The sequence below is a fragment of the Podarcis erhardii genome, assembly GCF_964252035.2.
Source record: "Podarcis erhardii genome assembly, chromosome: 2".
NCBI classification, from domain to species: domain Eukaryota; kingdom Metazoa; phylum Chordata; class Lepidosauria; order Squamata; family Lacertidae; genus Podarcis; species Podarcis erhardii.
In genome coordinates, this window is record NC_138498.1 from 116,996,619 (window position 1) to 117,008,908 (window position 12,290).

Below are 12,290 nucleotides of genomic sequence, written 5' to 3' on the forward strand. Positions count from 1 at the left end.
AGTTTATTTATTCAGAATGGTCAAGTGTTACTGTTTCCTTAAGAACTCACCTGCAGAATAAATTCTGGAAAGGGAAAGGGAAAAGAAAAACACAACAAACAACAACAACAATTTATTGACTATTTTGTTATTTCTGCTTATTTCGACTGGAATGAATCCTCAAGTGCCCTTGAGAGGCAAATACTGTTGTTGTTTTAATCTGAGTCATTCTGGTCCAGAGAGAAACTCTTGCTGGGCCTGTGAGGCGGATTCCATCTCCTCAGGAGATGCTGAAGTGGGTTTTATCTCCTGACAGGTGAAAGAAAGGAAGGATGGTATCTCCAGAGAATAAGGCTCCTGAGAACGTGTAGAGTTCGGTTCCTGAGTCAGCATCAGAAAAAGACACCTCCTCCCCTTCATAGTCCAGAGTCACTCGGATCCTCTTGGGCTCCCAAAACAGGGACAGAGGAAGGTAATCAGGGGGGTCAAACGCCATGTACTCACCTCCCGACTTCCCCACAGCCCAGATCCCTCCCTCAGAACTTAAGGCAAAGTCACCCTTCCTCTCTGCAGACTTCCTAGTGACCCCCACAGTCCAATAGACCCACTTTCCCTCACTTTCCACAGTGACTTCCCAGAAATGGAAGCCTGCTGTGAATCCCTCACGTCCCAACACAGAAGTACGGTTGTTGAACCTCTCTGGATTATCGGGCAGGTCTTGCTCTTTGTCTCCATATCTCACGCTTTTCCGATCCTCAGACAGGATGAGCCTGGGATGGGCTGTGTCTGGATCCAGAGTGACATTTGCTGTTGTGGGGGGAGGATGAGGGAATGAGAAGAGAGGCAGAATCAGCCCAGAGTCAGAGACAGACATCCTGATCCGAAAAACACCCCGGGAACGAGATTCCCTCTAAAAAAATGGGAGTTCTTTGCCTCACGTCTAAGATTAGGAATCTTCCAGAATAAATACATTCCTTTTGGATTTTGAATCAGTTTTGTTCCTCTTTTTATAGTCAATGCATTTATATTGTTCCCCTCCTTTCAATCCATGTATCTTCCAAGAAGCAAAATCACCAGGGAAACATTATCCTATGCCAGGCTTCCTCAACCTCAGCCCTCCAGATGTTTTTGGTCTACAACTCCCATCATCCCTAGCTAGCAGGACCGGTGGTCAGGGATGATGGGAATTGTAGCCTCAAAACATCTGGAGGGCTGAGGTTGAGGAAGCCTGTCCTATGCCCTTTTAAAATGTGTTTTCTGGGGGGAGCTATTGGGTTGTGGTTGTTGTTGGTTTTTATTATTATTATTATTATTATTATTATTATTATTATTATTATTAATAGGTTTTATATCTTTATTTTATTCTGTGAACTGCCCTGAGACCCTTGGGTGTAGAGCAGTATATAAATTCAATAAATAATAAGAACAAGAATATTTAGCTCTTCTATGTTAGTGAAGGGGATAGTGGCCAGTAGACGGAAATTGCTCTCCTTTGACACTCTCTGGGTGAATTAGCCTTTTGGAGCTCCCATGGGGTGTTGAATGAGGGCACCCCAGTTCAGATCAGCAGAGGACAGCTATCGACCCCTTAATAACCTCATTTATAATTAGAGCTGGGAAGAGTTTCACTGCAGAACGATCAGCAAATTTTAGCTCAGCTGGAGGTAAGACTAATGCTGCTTCAAGGGTAACATTTCAATGGGGAAAACAAAGTTGGGCAACCTAGCAGATACCCTTGCATTGCGAAACTTTTTGTAGAAGCGTTGTACCACTAACATGCAAATTTGCTTTCTTGGTGCATGCTAAAAGCTCTTTAAATAATGTTTTGTCTTTTGCAGTTTTCATTGTAAAGCTGGTTCATTGTCCTGAAAACACACCTGCATTTGTATATTTAAATACCGTATTTTTCACTCTATAGGACGCACTTTTTCCCCTCCAAAAATTGAGGGGAAATGTGTGTGCATCCTATGGAGCGAATGCAGGCTCCTTGGTTTCAGCGATAGCAATGCTAAGCCTCCGAAGCGCAGAGGGAGCGCTCCTTCCGTGCTCCAAAGGCTTCGCGTTGCTTTCACTGAAGCCTGGAAAACGAGAGGCGTCGGTGCGCACCTACCCCTCTTGCTCTCCAGGCTTCAGGGATAGCCGCATGCAGCCCCTCTGGCAGGGAGAGGCTGCACGTGGCTAAAGAAGAAGCCAAAACAGCCAGTGTGATCCATCCCGCTGGCTGCCTTGGCTTGTTCCATAGCCGCGCGCAACCCCTCCGGCAAGGAGAGGCTGCATGCAGCCTGTACGCTGCTCTTAGAGTCGGGGGGGGGGAGATTTTTTCCCCTTGATTTTCCCCCCTAAAAACTAGGTGCGCCCTATGGTCCGGTGCGCCCTATGGAGCAAAAAATATGGTACCTTGAAACAAGCCGTGCAGGGCATCAAGGAAAAGTTGGCTACAGTGGAGTACCTATTGAACTAGAGCTAATACCATCATGTGCATGCCTCCCACTCACAATCCCCATGGCTGGAATATATTTTTCTTTAAAAAAATATGAGGCATAAAAACGAAAGAGAGCACTGTGCCTCCACAGTGAAGCATCTCTTCCCAAAGTTGGTCTGGAAGCAGAAGGATGCTTAGGGTGGGCTGTTTCTTTCTGGCCCCTTCCCACTAAGACCAACTTCTCCTCCCTGACCTGACCTTGCTGAGCCATTTCAGACCACAGATTTCTCCATCCCAAATCAGCCACTAGCATCTGTCTTCTTGGAACTGCTTTTTAAACTTCCAGAAGATGAAGCCCCACTTGGTCCCTTAGCAAGGCCAGGGGTGCGGACAGTGCTGGGTCTGGCCAGCAAAACAGATCTCCCTGTGGGCTAAATTTGCTAGGTGGGGGCTATTGACAAGGCTGCCTCCGATTCTCAGGTGATGGGAGCCAGAAACTGGCGAGAGCCACTGCCTTCCTGTCCTGCTTAGGGGCTTCCTGGTGGCATCAGTTTGCCTCCTGCTGGAAAGAGGATGTTGGGTGAGATGGACTCTTGGTCTGACACAGCTGCGAAGTGCTTTGGTCACATAAAGCAAACAAACTATCTCTAGGCAGGAAGAGAACTTAAGTCTTATACATCTGGGCAGTTTCTTTGGAGGGGAAGCCCTCTCCCCACCCTGTCTGCACCTTCAATCCCAGCCTCTCTGCCTTTGTTGTACATAGGGAAAACCCAAACAGCAGGGCCAGAGTCAAGCTATGGATGGTTCTTAATTCTGCAGCACAGACTCCATGAGAGACCAGCCCCGACCCCTTCTGTGAATTTAGGCCTCCATGTGAAACTTACCTCTCTGAAGATTTCTGAGTAATGGATCATCTGAGGAAGCAAAAAGATATAATGTTTAATCTGGTTACGAAAATATAACATCATAACCTAGAATCTGTTGTTTCCTTATTTCAAACAGAAGATTAAATCAGAGAACAAATAACTGCAAACAAGAAACAGTATGACTAAGAAATTAAAGACACTAACACGATGAACTAGATGACCCTTGGAAACCTTTAAAACTCTACTATTCTATGCGAAAACCAGAAATGGTACTCCATACTAGAAAATCGCAAAATAAAATCAATTTGAATTCATGAATGAAGTAGTGATCTATACTGGATGACTGGAAGGCCAGAAGTGCCATTTCCATCTTTTAAAAAGATCCCCCCAAAAAGCCAAAGTAAGGTTAAGATCTGCCCCAAGTATAAACAGGAGGGAAACAGCTACTGAAGCCAGAATTTTCAAGCATGATGACAAACCAAATTCCAGAGGAAGAATTGGCAGAGCTTTAAAATGTAATTCCAGGGGTTGCATGCAATGGGAAGTCCTCCTTCATAGAATGGGGTCAGTCTCATAAGAAGTGTGAGTCCTTTAAGACTCTTGAAAGGTACTGTAAGTCTTTGAAGTCCCACCCCCACAATCAAGTGATATATAAATTTTATGAAATAGATAAAAATAAAAGTAAAAAAACAATTAGAAAACCAGTGAAATGACAGGCAGGAATAGAACTCTTCCATTATAGTCCCAGACTGATGTGCAGATTCTTCACAGGGACAAGCTCTGCCCCCAATCCAAGCCTTCAACCTCATTCATGAGACATAAAAAGAACCCAAACACCACTAGAGGACTGTTACCCAGAGTTACGCCATTGATGGGGGTCCCAAAGTCTGCAGAACAGATGGTTCAACAGCCATAAAATATCAGTCCCCATCCCTCCTGTGAAACTGTTCTCCCCATGAAATTTACCTTCCTGAAGCTGTTCTTTGAGTAACAGAGCATCTGAGGAAGCAAAAAGATATAAAGTGTAAGGGCAACACTCTTCCACCTGAAATAAATCTCCATACAAAAGTAACGCTTCATAATGTAGCATCTTCAAATTTAAGAAAAAGATTAAGAAGTAGAAAAAATAATTATAAACAAGAAAATCATAGGAAGAATCTATGAAAACCATGAAAGCTTTAAAACTCCATAATCGTAAAGCAAGCTTACAAATATCAGAATAAAAATATTCAGCATAAATCCTGATATTCTCTGAGTTTTGTCACTAAAATTGGTGTCTATAGTGGAGGGCTAGAGAGGAGGCAGGACAATAGGAATCCTGTAAAAGGATGCAGAGGGGAGATGGAGGCAGCCTTAACATCTTCCCCAAGTAAAGTGGTGGGGGGAATCATTAAAACTAAAATTCTGAAACATAAGGAGAAGCGAAAGCTGATGAGGAAGGATTGGCAGAGATCTCATGCAAAAGGAATTCCTTCCTTACAAACCTTCTACTAATCTTTCAGATTGTTAACAAGCATAACTGTGCCTTTGGGGCTCATGTGCTCTTGCTTCCACTCTCAATGTGGGAACTCTCAGGAGATCTTGAAGGCTGAAGCCCTAGATATGGCAGCTGCAGGGGGACATCTGAGGAGGAGACGGCTCAGGCCTTGGCTCCACAGCTGATAAACAAGCCTGAGCAGGAGGCAGAGGGGGAACTGGGGGCTTCTTAATGCCCTTTGACTCCATTCAGAGCAGGAGAATCTCCAAAAGGACAACCCCAGATTGTGTAGACGGGTAACCAAAAGGAAAAGGAGGTTCCGTATAATTGTAAACAGATGCACATTGGAGGAAAAAAATCATGACTTTGCTATTTTTCAGGCTTTCCTTACAGGATCCAGAGTGACAATATACATGAGGGAAGGGAAATGATGGCTGGAGCACCAAGAAGGAAACTATCCTGGTGGTACCCTGTCTGCAGCAGGAATGAAATTCAACGCAACAAGAGCCTGGCATGTTCAGTTCTGAACTAATATAACACCCAGTATAAAATCCTTGCAGGCAGTTTTCATTACCTTCAAATTGTTCCATGACATCCTCCACAAGGATATTTATATCACAAAATTCCGAGATCCTCTTCTTCAGCTCTGGAAAGAAAGCCAGTGGATTCTCTCGACTCTCCCTTTTCCCATACCTGGTGAAAAGAAAAACACTGTTGGCCTGTTCAAGTCCACAATTCCTAGTACATGAAAAAAAAATGGAATCGAAGAAGAGAATTGAAGAAAGCTTAGAGTGACAGGAAGGCACAGAGGGGAAAGATTATTCCTCACTATAAACTCCACAGCCAGACATCACAGGGCCAGAACAGCAACCCCAGGCCTCTGAGTCTCCCCACTGATGTCTATTCAAAGAACAATGAATGAATATAACGTGCAGGAGGCAGAGAAGAGCCTCCAGACCTGCCTGAGGTGATGGGGGGGGGGGAGAGAAAGCAGAGCTCTGGCCCTGATTCTTGCAATGAGAATTGGTGTGCTACAAGTTCAAAAGAGGGGGCCCTGCTTTTACCTACAGTCTCCCCCCTGCAGCCCCTGGAGGGCCATGTCTGAGGTTCTTGCATCCCGGCCTCATGGAGTGATACTAATGGAAATGTGTCAGATCCACTTACCTCTCCAAGGTGCCTCTCATATCCTAGAGGGGAAAAGAGAAAGGAATTCACTGAACACCACAGGCCACACTAGAAAGACCCCCTCAGACCCTGGAGTGGAGGAACAGCCTGGCCCTCAGATGTCAGTCTGCCTGGCACATGACAACATTTTGAGTAGGGATCAGCCAATTTTGCTTTCTCTCAGTTTTCAGTTTTCCAATGTTAAGTTCTTAAGTTACCCAGTCTTAAGTTCTTGAGGACAGAAATGGGTTTGTTTTTTTTCCTCCCGGGGGTGAGATAAATAGACAAGATGACAAGGCCTTAGTTGAGTCAAGACAACAAACCAGCGTGAAGGCGCTGCAAGATTTGTTACTTCATATGAGTACAGTGGTACCTCGGGTTAAGAACTTAATTCGTTCCAGAGGTCCATTCTTAATCTAAAACTGTTCTTAACCTGAGGTACCACTTTAGCTAATGGGGCCTCCCGCTGCTGGAGCACGATTTCTGTTCTCATCCTGAAGCAAAGTTCTTAACCCGAGGTAATATTTCTGCGTTAGCGGAGTCTGTAACCTGAAGCATCTGTAACCCGAGGTACCACTGTAGTAGCGCTAGGTAGCCTTTGTGAGCATCTCTGTACTCTAGGCATCTCACATGAGTCTCTAAAACAATGGCGGTTGTCGCTTGTCTGCCTCTGGGTGAGTGAGGGTGAGGCAAAAGGGAAGGACAATCTCAATGCCTAAAACCTGAGGTGTCAAATAAAGAAACTGCACTTAATGCTAAAGCTCACTTCTCGTTTGCTCAATTTTATTTTTATTTAATTTATTTTTTCCTTTGATCCAAGGCAGCCAAAGCAGCCTCTAAGAAGCCCAACACAGGCCATGAAGGCAGCATGGCCATGATAGACGGCATTAGACCATTATTTTCTGCAAAGAGCAGAAAACCGCATCCAGTTCCATCCACCACAGATGAATCTCTAGTCTGCTTTCAGGTGAGAAAATCATCCCAGCTCTCCTGACTAGAGCCTCCATATACTGAACCCCATACTACTTGTATAGATGAATGAGGCACATAGAAGTTTGCCAGCACCCTTTTCCAGGAGCGAAGCCTTGTGCTGCTCCTGCCACCATCTTACCTGCAGGAGTTCATTTGCTGGCTTCTGCCGCTTCTCCTCCAACTCCTGGATGATCCTTTCAAGAGAGGAGAGTTCGCTGGAGAATCTGGCCAGCTGCTCATCCCTTTCCCTTGCAATCTGCTCCTCTACGTCTTCTATCTCATTCAGCAGGTGTTTTTCTTGTTCCTCCAGGAACTGGCGCAGTTGCTTGAGCTTCTCCACTGTTTTCTGCCTCTCCGTTTCTGTCAATTTCTGCAAGAAGGAGGAAGAAATAGGAAAAGAGCAGGCCGGAGTCTGGAATGTGTATTTACAACATCAGAAGGAGAGACAAGAGAATTCCACAGGGAGGCTACGTTGGTTTTTCATAGACATAAAACCAACACCTAGCAGCTAAAGAAGGCCTCTTCTTCAGACATTAAAGTAAAAATTGGAGGGTGGCGGGAGGTTGAAGGGATGAACACATTCTCTCTACCCTCTCCACTGCCATTTCTATTGCCTTCCATTTTGTTTATGGCCACAGCATAAAGCAAGAGCCTTGTCATGATGTGGAAAAATGAGAAACAGGGAGAGGCTGAAATGGGCAGGTTTCCCATCCCTCCTCAGTCCTGACTTGATTCTTCAAGTAGTTATTCCCTCCCTAATAAACACAGTGAGACTTACAAGGAGGGCTTGGCTTTCCTTTTCCAGGTCCACTTGATAGGCCAGAATTTTCTCTCTCTCTTTCCTCAGGATCTGCAGGTGGCCGCTGATCAGTCCCTAAAGAGGAAAGAAAAAACTCAGGCTAGACAGGGAGAGATGGAGCAATAAATTGACTATTACCCCAACTTCTAGTATGCGGTGGCCCTGCTCTTAATAGTTTCTCTCCCTCTTCCGTTTCATTAATACTTTTAATTGAGCAGATTTAATATGCAACAGTTAATGCTTGTATTTTGTATGTTTTAATTAAATGATTATAGATAAACTGCAAAAGTTTGGAGAAAAACCATAAAAGATTTATTGAGGTGGGGATATTTTTAGCAGGCTTTGCCAATCTCACTACCCTCCAGAAGTTTTCTTTAGTGAACTTTTTAATGTTTGAAGTTTTAATGTGCTTTTAAGATTCTGTTGGGAAACCCAGCCAGATGGGTGGGGTATAAATAATAATTTATTATTGTTGTTGTTGCTGTTATTTATGTTAGCGTAAAATAAAAAATACAAATGAACAAAAATATTCAAAGTCACAAAACATAGTCTATTGTTTGCGTGGAAAATATAACCACTATGTAGAAAAATGAAAGCTGCCAGGGCTGGCCCAATACATTTCATTGCCTGAGGATAACCATTAAAAATGGTCCCCTCACCATGTCTCACTCACACAAAAAGCAAGCACTGTATTTGCCTAGCTGGGATTTAGAGAGGCCCTTTTTGAGCCCTTTGAAGCCTGGGAGGTTTTGACAGACAGAGATGCTGAGTGCCATCCACAAACGGGACTAACTTCCCTGGGTGTCTGAGCGAGGGGAAATGCTTTGTCCCCCTCCCCGCAAAAAACAATAATGGGGGAGGATGGGTGACCGGACATCAAAAGTGTTCCACCTTCTGCCAGCTCCCCACCCCCGGGCCCCTAGTGGAGATGGAGCCCTGGGAGTTGGAAAGGACCCAAAGGTCATCTAGTCCAACCCCTGCAATGCAAGAAGCACAGGTAAGATTTATAGATTTACCGCAGCATGCAATTTATGGCTACTATGCAATGCACCCATCCTCGGAGACAAGTCTTATTAGCATCATCGTTGGTATCATTTTATTATCCCAAAGGGGTAGCAGTGTTGCACTATTTTTAATGTTTAATAGGTTATTGTATTTTAGTGTTCTGTTGGAAGCCGCCCAGAGTGACTGGGAAAACCCAGCTAGATGGGCGGGGTATAAATAATAAATTATTATTATTATTATTATTATTAGGCAGAAAACAACAATGAGAAAGTCCCAGGACTTCACAAGTTTACTATAGGGGCTGCAATGTGTGTTGATAAAATTTTCAAACCCTTAAAAGGAAGGGAATCAATTTATGTGTTTAAGGGTACTATGCCTTCCTTACTCAGGAGCAAGCTCCACTGAACAACCAGCATGCAAATTGCATCCAGACAATTCCTATCATGCCTTGTTCAGACGCGTGAGCCACAGAAAACCACATAGAAGTATCCACAGCTATTCCCTCCCCCGCTCAAGATCCCGAGTGGTTTCCTACCTTGCACTCCTCGTAAGCCTCCTCCAGAGGAATCACTTTGTGATTTTCATGTTCCTTGGATTTGCCACACACCACACAGATGGGGGCTTCGTCCTCCTTGCAGAAGAGCTTCAGAGGCTTCCGGTGCTCCTTGCAGACTTTCCCTTTCCCTCCTTCCTCCTTTCCCTCTTGGAGGCTGAGCTTCTTGATTAATTCCACAAAGTTTACCAGCTGCCGGTTGGGGATGAGATTATTTTGCTGGACTGTTTTTCTGCACTGAGGGCAGGAAGCCTCTGCCTCCGATTCCCCCCAGCACTGAGCCAAGCAAGACCGGCAGAAGTTGTGCCCACACTCTGGGATGGTCACTGGATCCTTGAAGTAATCCCGGCAGATGGAGCAAGTGGCTTCATCACGGAGATCCTGGACGGGACTCCCTGCAGCAGCAGCCGCCGCAGCCATGCCTCCCTCGCGCCAATGTAAGAGTTAAATGCCACTTCCTCCGATCTCACTTCCTGGGTTTTTCTGCAAATGACTCCGGAGTTTATTGCCCACGTGATTTATTCTTGCTCGTTTCCTCCTCGCTTTGCATTTCTTATGCAGTATATGCATGGCGGTACAGCAGCCTCCGCTTCAAGAAAACCCACCTTCCGGAGGGCAGGGCTTTGTAGCAGCCCGAGATCCCTCTCCCACCTCCTGGATTGAACATCTTGATCCCCTACTCAGCTCTGGGATCTGGTGGGGGTAGGCAGAGATTTTGCAAGGGAGGGGGTGCGCTTTCTCCCCTGCTTGGAATCAACTAGTTTGGGTGAACAAAGTTCCTTGAAATATTTCCAACAGCGTCTGTGTACTGCACCAGAAAGTACCTCCCATCAACGCTGGTGGAACTAGAGGGGAATTAAATTTGTTTTGGGTAAAATGCTTAGAGATTTTATTACCATCAGTCAAGCAGTACACAAATGTTGTTAAATAAAATAAGTAAATCAAGGACAGCCTGGACATATCAGTTGGCTAGACTGTGGTGCTGATTACGCCAAGGTTGCAGGTTCGATTCCCCTATGTGGGACAGCTGTGTGCTCCTGCATTGCAGGTGGTTGGACATAGATCAGTGGTGTCCAAACTTTTTTCAAAGAGGGCCAGATTTGATGACGTTAAATGAATAGTATCAAGAAGGTCATGAGCCTTACTTCAAAAATGCAGAAGAGCTGAAGCTCAGGGAAACGGCGTCTGCTTGGCATGGAAAAGCTTCCAGGTTCAATCCCTTGCATCTCCTATTTCGGACTGGGAAAGGTGCCGGTCTGAAATCCAGGAGAGCCACAGCCACTCAGTGTAGACACTGCAGAGCAAGATCACACACACATGCCAGTGCATGGCATCTCCAAGACTGACTTTCTGTTCCCACAGTTCAGGGAGGCTGGAGCTGAGAGATGTTGTGTTGTGTTTGAGAGGCCTGCTCCTCCCTGATTTGTTTTCCGGCTGCCTCAAGAAACCAGTTATTGTTGTTAATTCAAGAAAGTTCTCTGTCGAGGCTTCCTGTCCCAGGAGGGGACAAACAATCTGCCCACCCCCTGCTCTGGTGCCCATGATGGAGGCAGGCAGGCAGAGGCACATTATCTCCACAGATAATTCTCATAGCACTAGAACTCGTAGCCCCCAAACAAAGCTGAATGTTGGGAGATCCAGGACAGATAAAAGCATTTCATTGTGTAGCACATACAGTAATTGAGCTATGGAACTTGCTGCCACTGGAGGCAGAGATGGCAACCAGCTTAAAATCATGAAATTGCAGAGTTGGAATGGACCACAAGGGTCACCTAGTCCAGATCTCTGCAATGCAGGAATCTTTTGCCCAACGTGGTGCTCAAGCCGGTGACCCTTAGATTAAGACGACTGTGCTCCACCCACCGAGCTGGGGAGAAGACAAGGGGACAAATTCACTGAGCACTAAGCTGTTAATGGCTCTTAAGCACAATGGCTATGCTCTGCCTCCCCAGCCCAGAGGCAGCAGGCTTCTAAATCTCTGTGGCTGGAAGCTGCAATGGGGGGGGGGGGAGGCTGGTTTTGCTCTTTGGTCCTCCTTGCAGATTTTCCACAAGTGTCTGGGTGGCCCCCCTTGGGTGCTGGACCAAGTGGGCCACTTTTGTGTCCTTCCACAGGGTGAGTGGAGGCTCACAGGAAAACTTACGATCACACACAAACGTAGCCAACATCATATAGGAGATGGAGCAAGGGGAGGTGGCCCTCAGGCAGGTGGGGAAAGCTGTATTTCAGGAAAAGGAGAGCAGGCTGCAGTGGTCAGTAGTCGGCGGTGCCAATAGTGGAGCCAGAGTGAGTCCTGCCTGATCTTTGAGAGGGGTCAAGTCCATAGGCATTTGTTGTTCTAGCTATTAGTATCCCAGGAGAGAAATCAGATGCACCTGGTGCTGAAAAGACACTCCTTGGGGGGAGCATTGTGTATTTGGGGTGGGACTGAGGAACACAGGGAAGGTGCCCTGTGAAATGTATAGGGCAGCACAGCCCATGGGGCCCCTTCTGGAAGCTGCTGGACTGCAATTCCCATCCTCTCTGACCCCTGGTCATGCTGGATGGGTCAAAGGGGAGTTGGAGTCCAGCATTATCCAGAGGACACCCCATTTGATGTCCCCAATAGACAGAATCCAGCCTGTAAATAAGGAACGTTAATGCATCCACTCAAAACACATTTAACTGGGCAGAAGCCCCACTCAATGCAATAAGGTTTATTTCTTACAAAGTGTGGAGATGGCAAGGCTGTATTTGCAGAAGCCATTGGAAGCTGATGCCCTGTTCAATTTCATTTTCATTTTCTTCCCTTCTGAGGTCTCCAGAGCAAGGAGCTATCCTGCGTGACATGGGGGAAGGGGTTCATTTTTTTCATCATCATTAATCCAGTGGTGCATGCATTTTCACAGCTTCATAAGGTCTTGTGGGGAGAGGAAGGTTTCCTAGAATTGCGAAGTTGCGAGCGGTCCTGAGGGTCATCTAGTCTCACCCCCTGCAGTGCACGAAACATTTCCCCCATGTGGGGCTCAGACCCACAACCCCGGGATTAAGAGTCTCGTGCTCTGCCAAATCAG

At 45.9% G+C, this 12,290-nt stretch overlaps 1 protein-coding gene and 1 long non-coding RNA gene across 2 annotated transcripts; one reads left to right on the plus strand and one right to left on the minus strand.

The window, feature by feature from the left end:
• Positions 1 to 97: 97 nt before the first annotated feature.
• On the minus strand, positions 98 to 9,810 carry LOC309336896 (zinc finger protein RFP-like). Its single transcript, XM_081853377.1, has 8 exons — positions 9,220 to 9,810; positions 7,659 to 7,754; positions 7,020 to 7,250; positions 5,909 to 5,931; positions 5,319 to 5,437; positions 4,234 to 4,266; positions 3,286 to 3,315; positions 98 to 786 (listed from the first exon to the last, which is right to left on the minus strand). Exons 1-8 carry the CDS (start codon positions 9,655 to 9,657, stop codon positions 260 to 262), a joined length of 1,497 nt encoding a protein of 498 aa, XP_081709503.1. The 5' UTR covers positions 9,658 to 9,810; the 3' UTR covers positions 98 to 259.
• On the plus strand, positions 1,328 to 3,055 carry LOC309337451. The gene is made up of 2 exons (XR_014154315.1): positions 1,328 to 1,879; positions 2,396 to 3,055. It is a non-coding gene; the product is annotated as an uncharacterized lncRNA (long non-coding RNA).
• Positions 9,811 to 12,290: the final 2,480 nt, after the last annotated feature.

Excerpts from the sequence above, each read along its gene's own strand:
- LOC309336896 (XM_081853377.1), bottom strand. The coding sequence starts at position 9,657 with ATGGCTGCGGCGGCTGCTGCTGCAGGGAGTCCCGTCCAGGATCTCCGT. Across the intron at positions 7,755-9,219 it reads AGGCTTACGAGGAGTGCAAG|GGACTGATCAGCGGCCACCT; the intron begins GTAGGAAACCAC and ends TTTCCTCTTTAG. Across the intron at positions 3,316-4,233 it reads CAAAGAACAGCTTCAGGAAG|ATGATCCATTACTCAGAAAT; the intron begins GTAAATTTCATG and ends TTGCTTCCTCAG.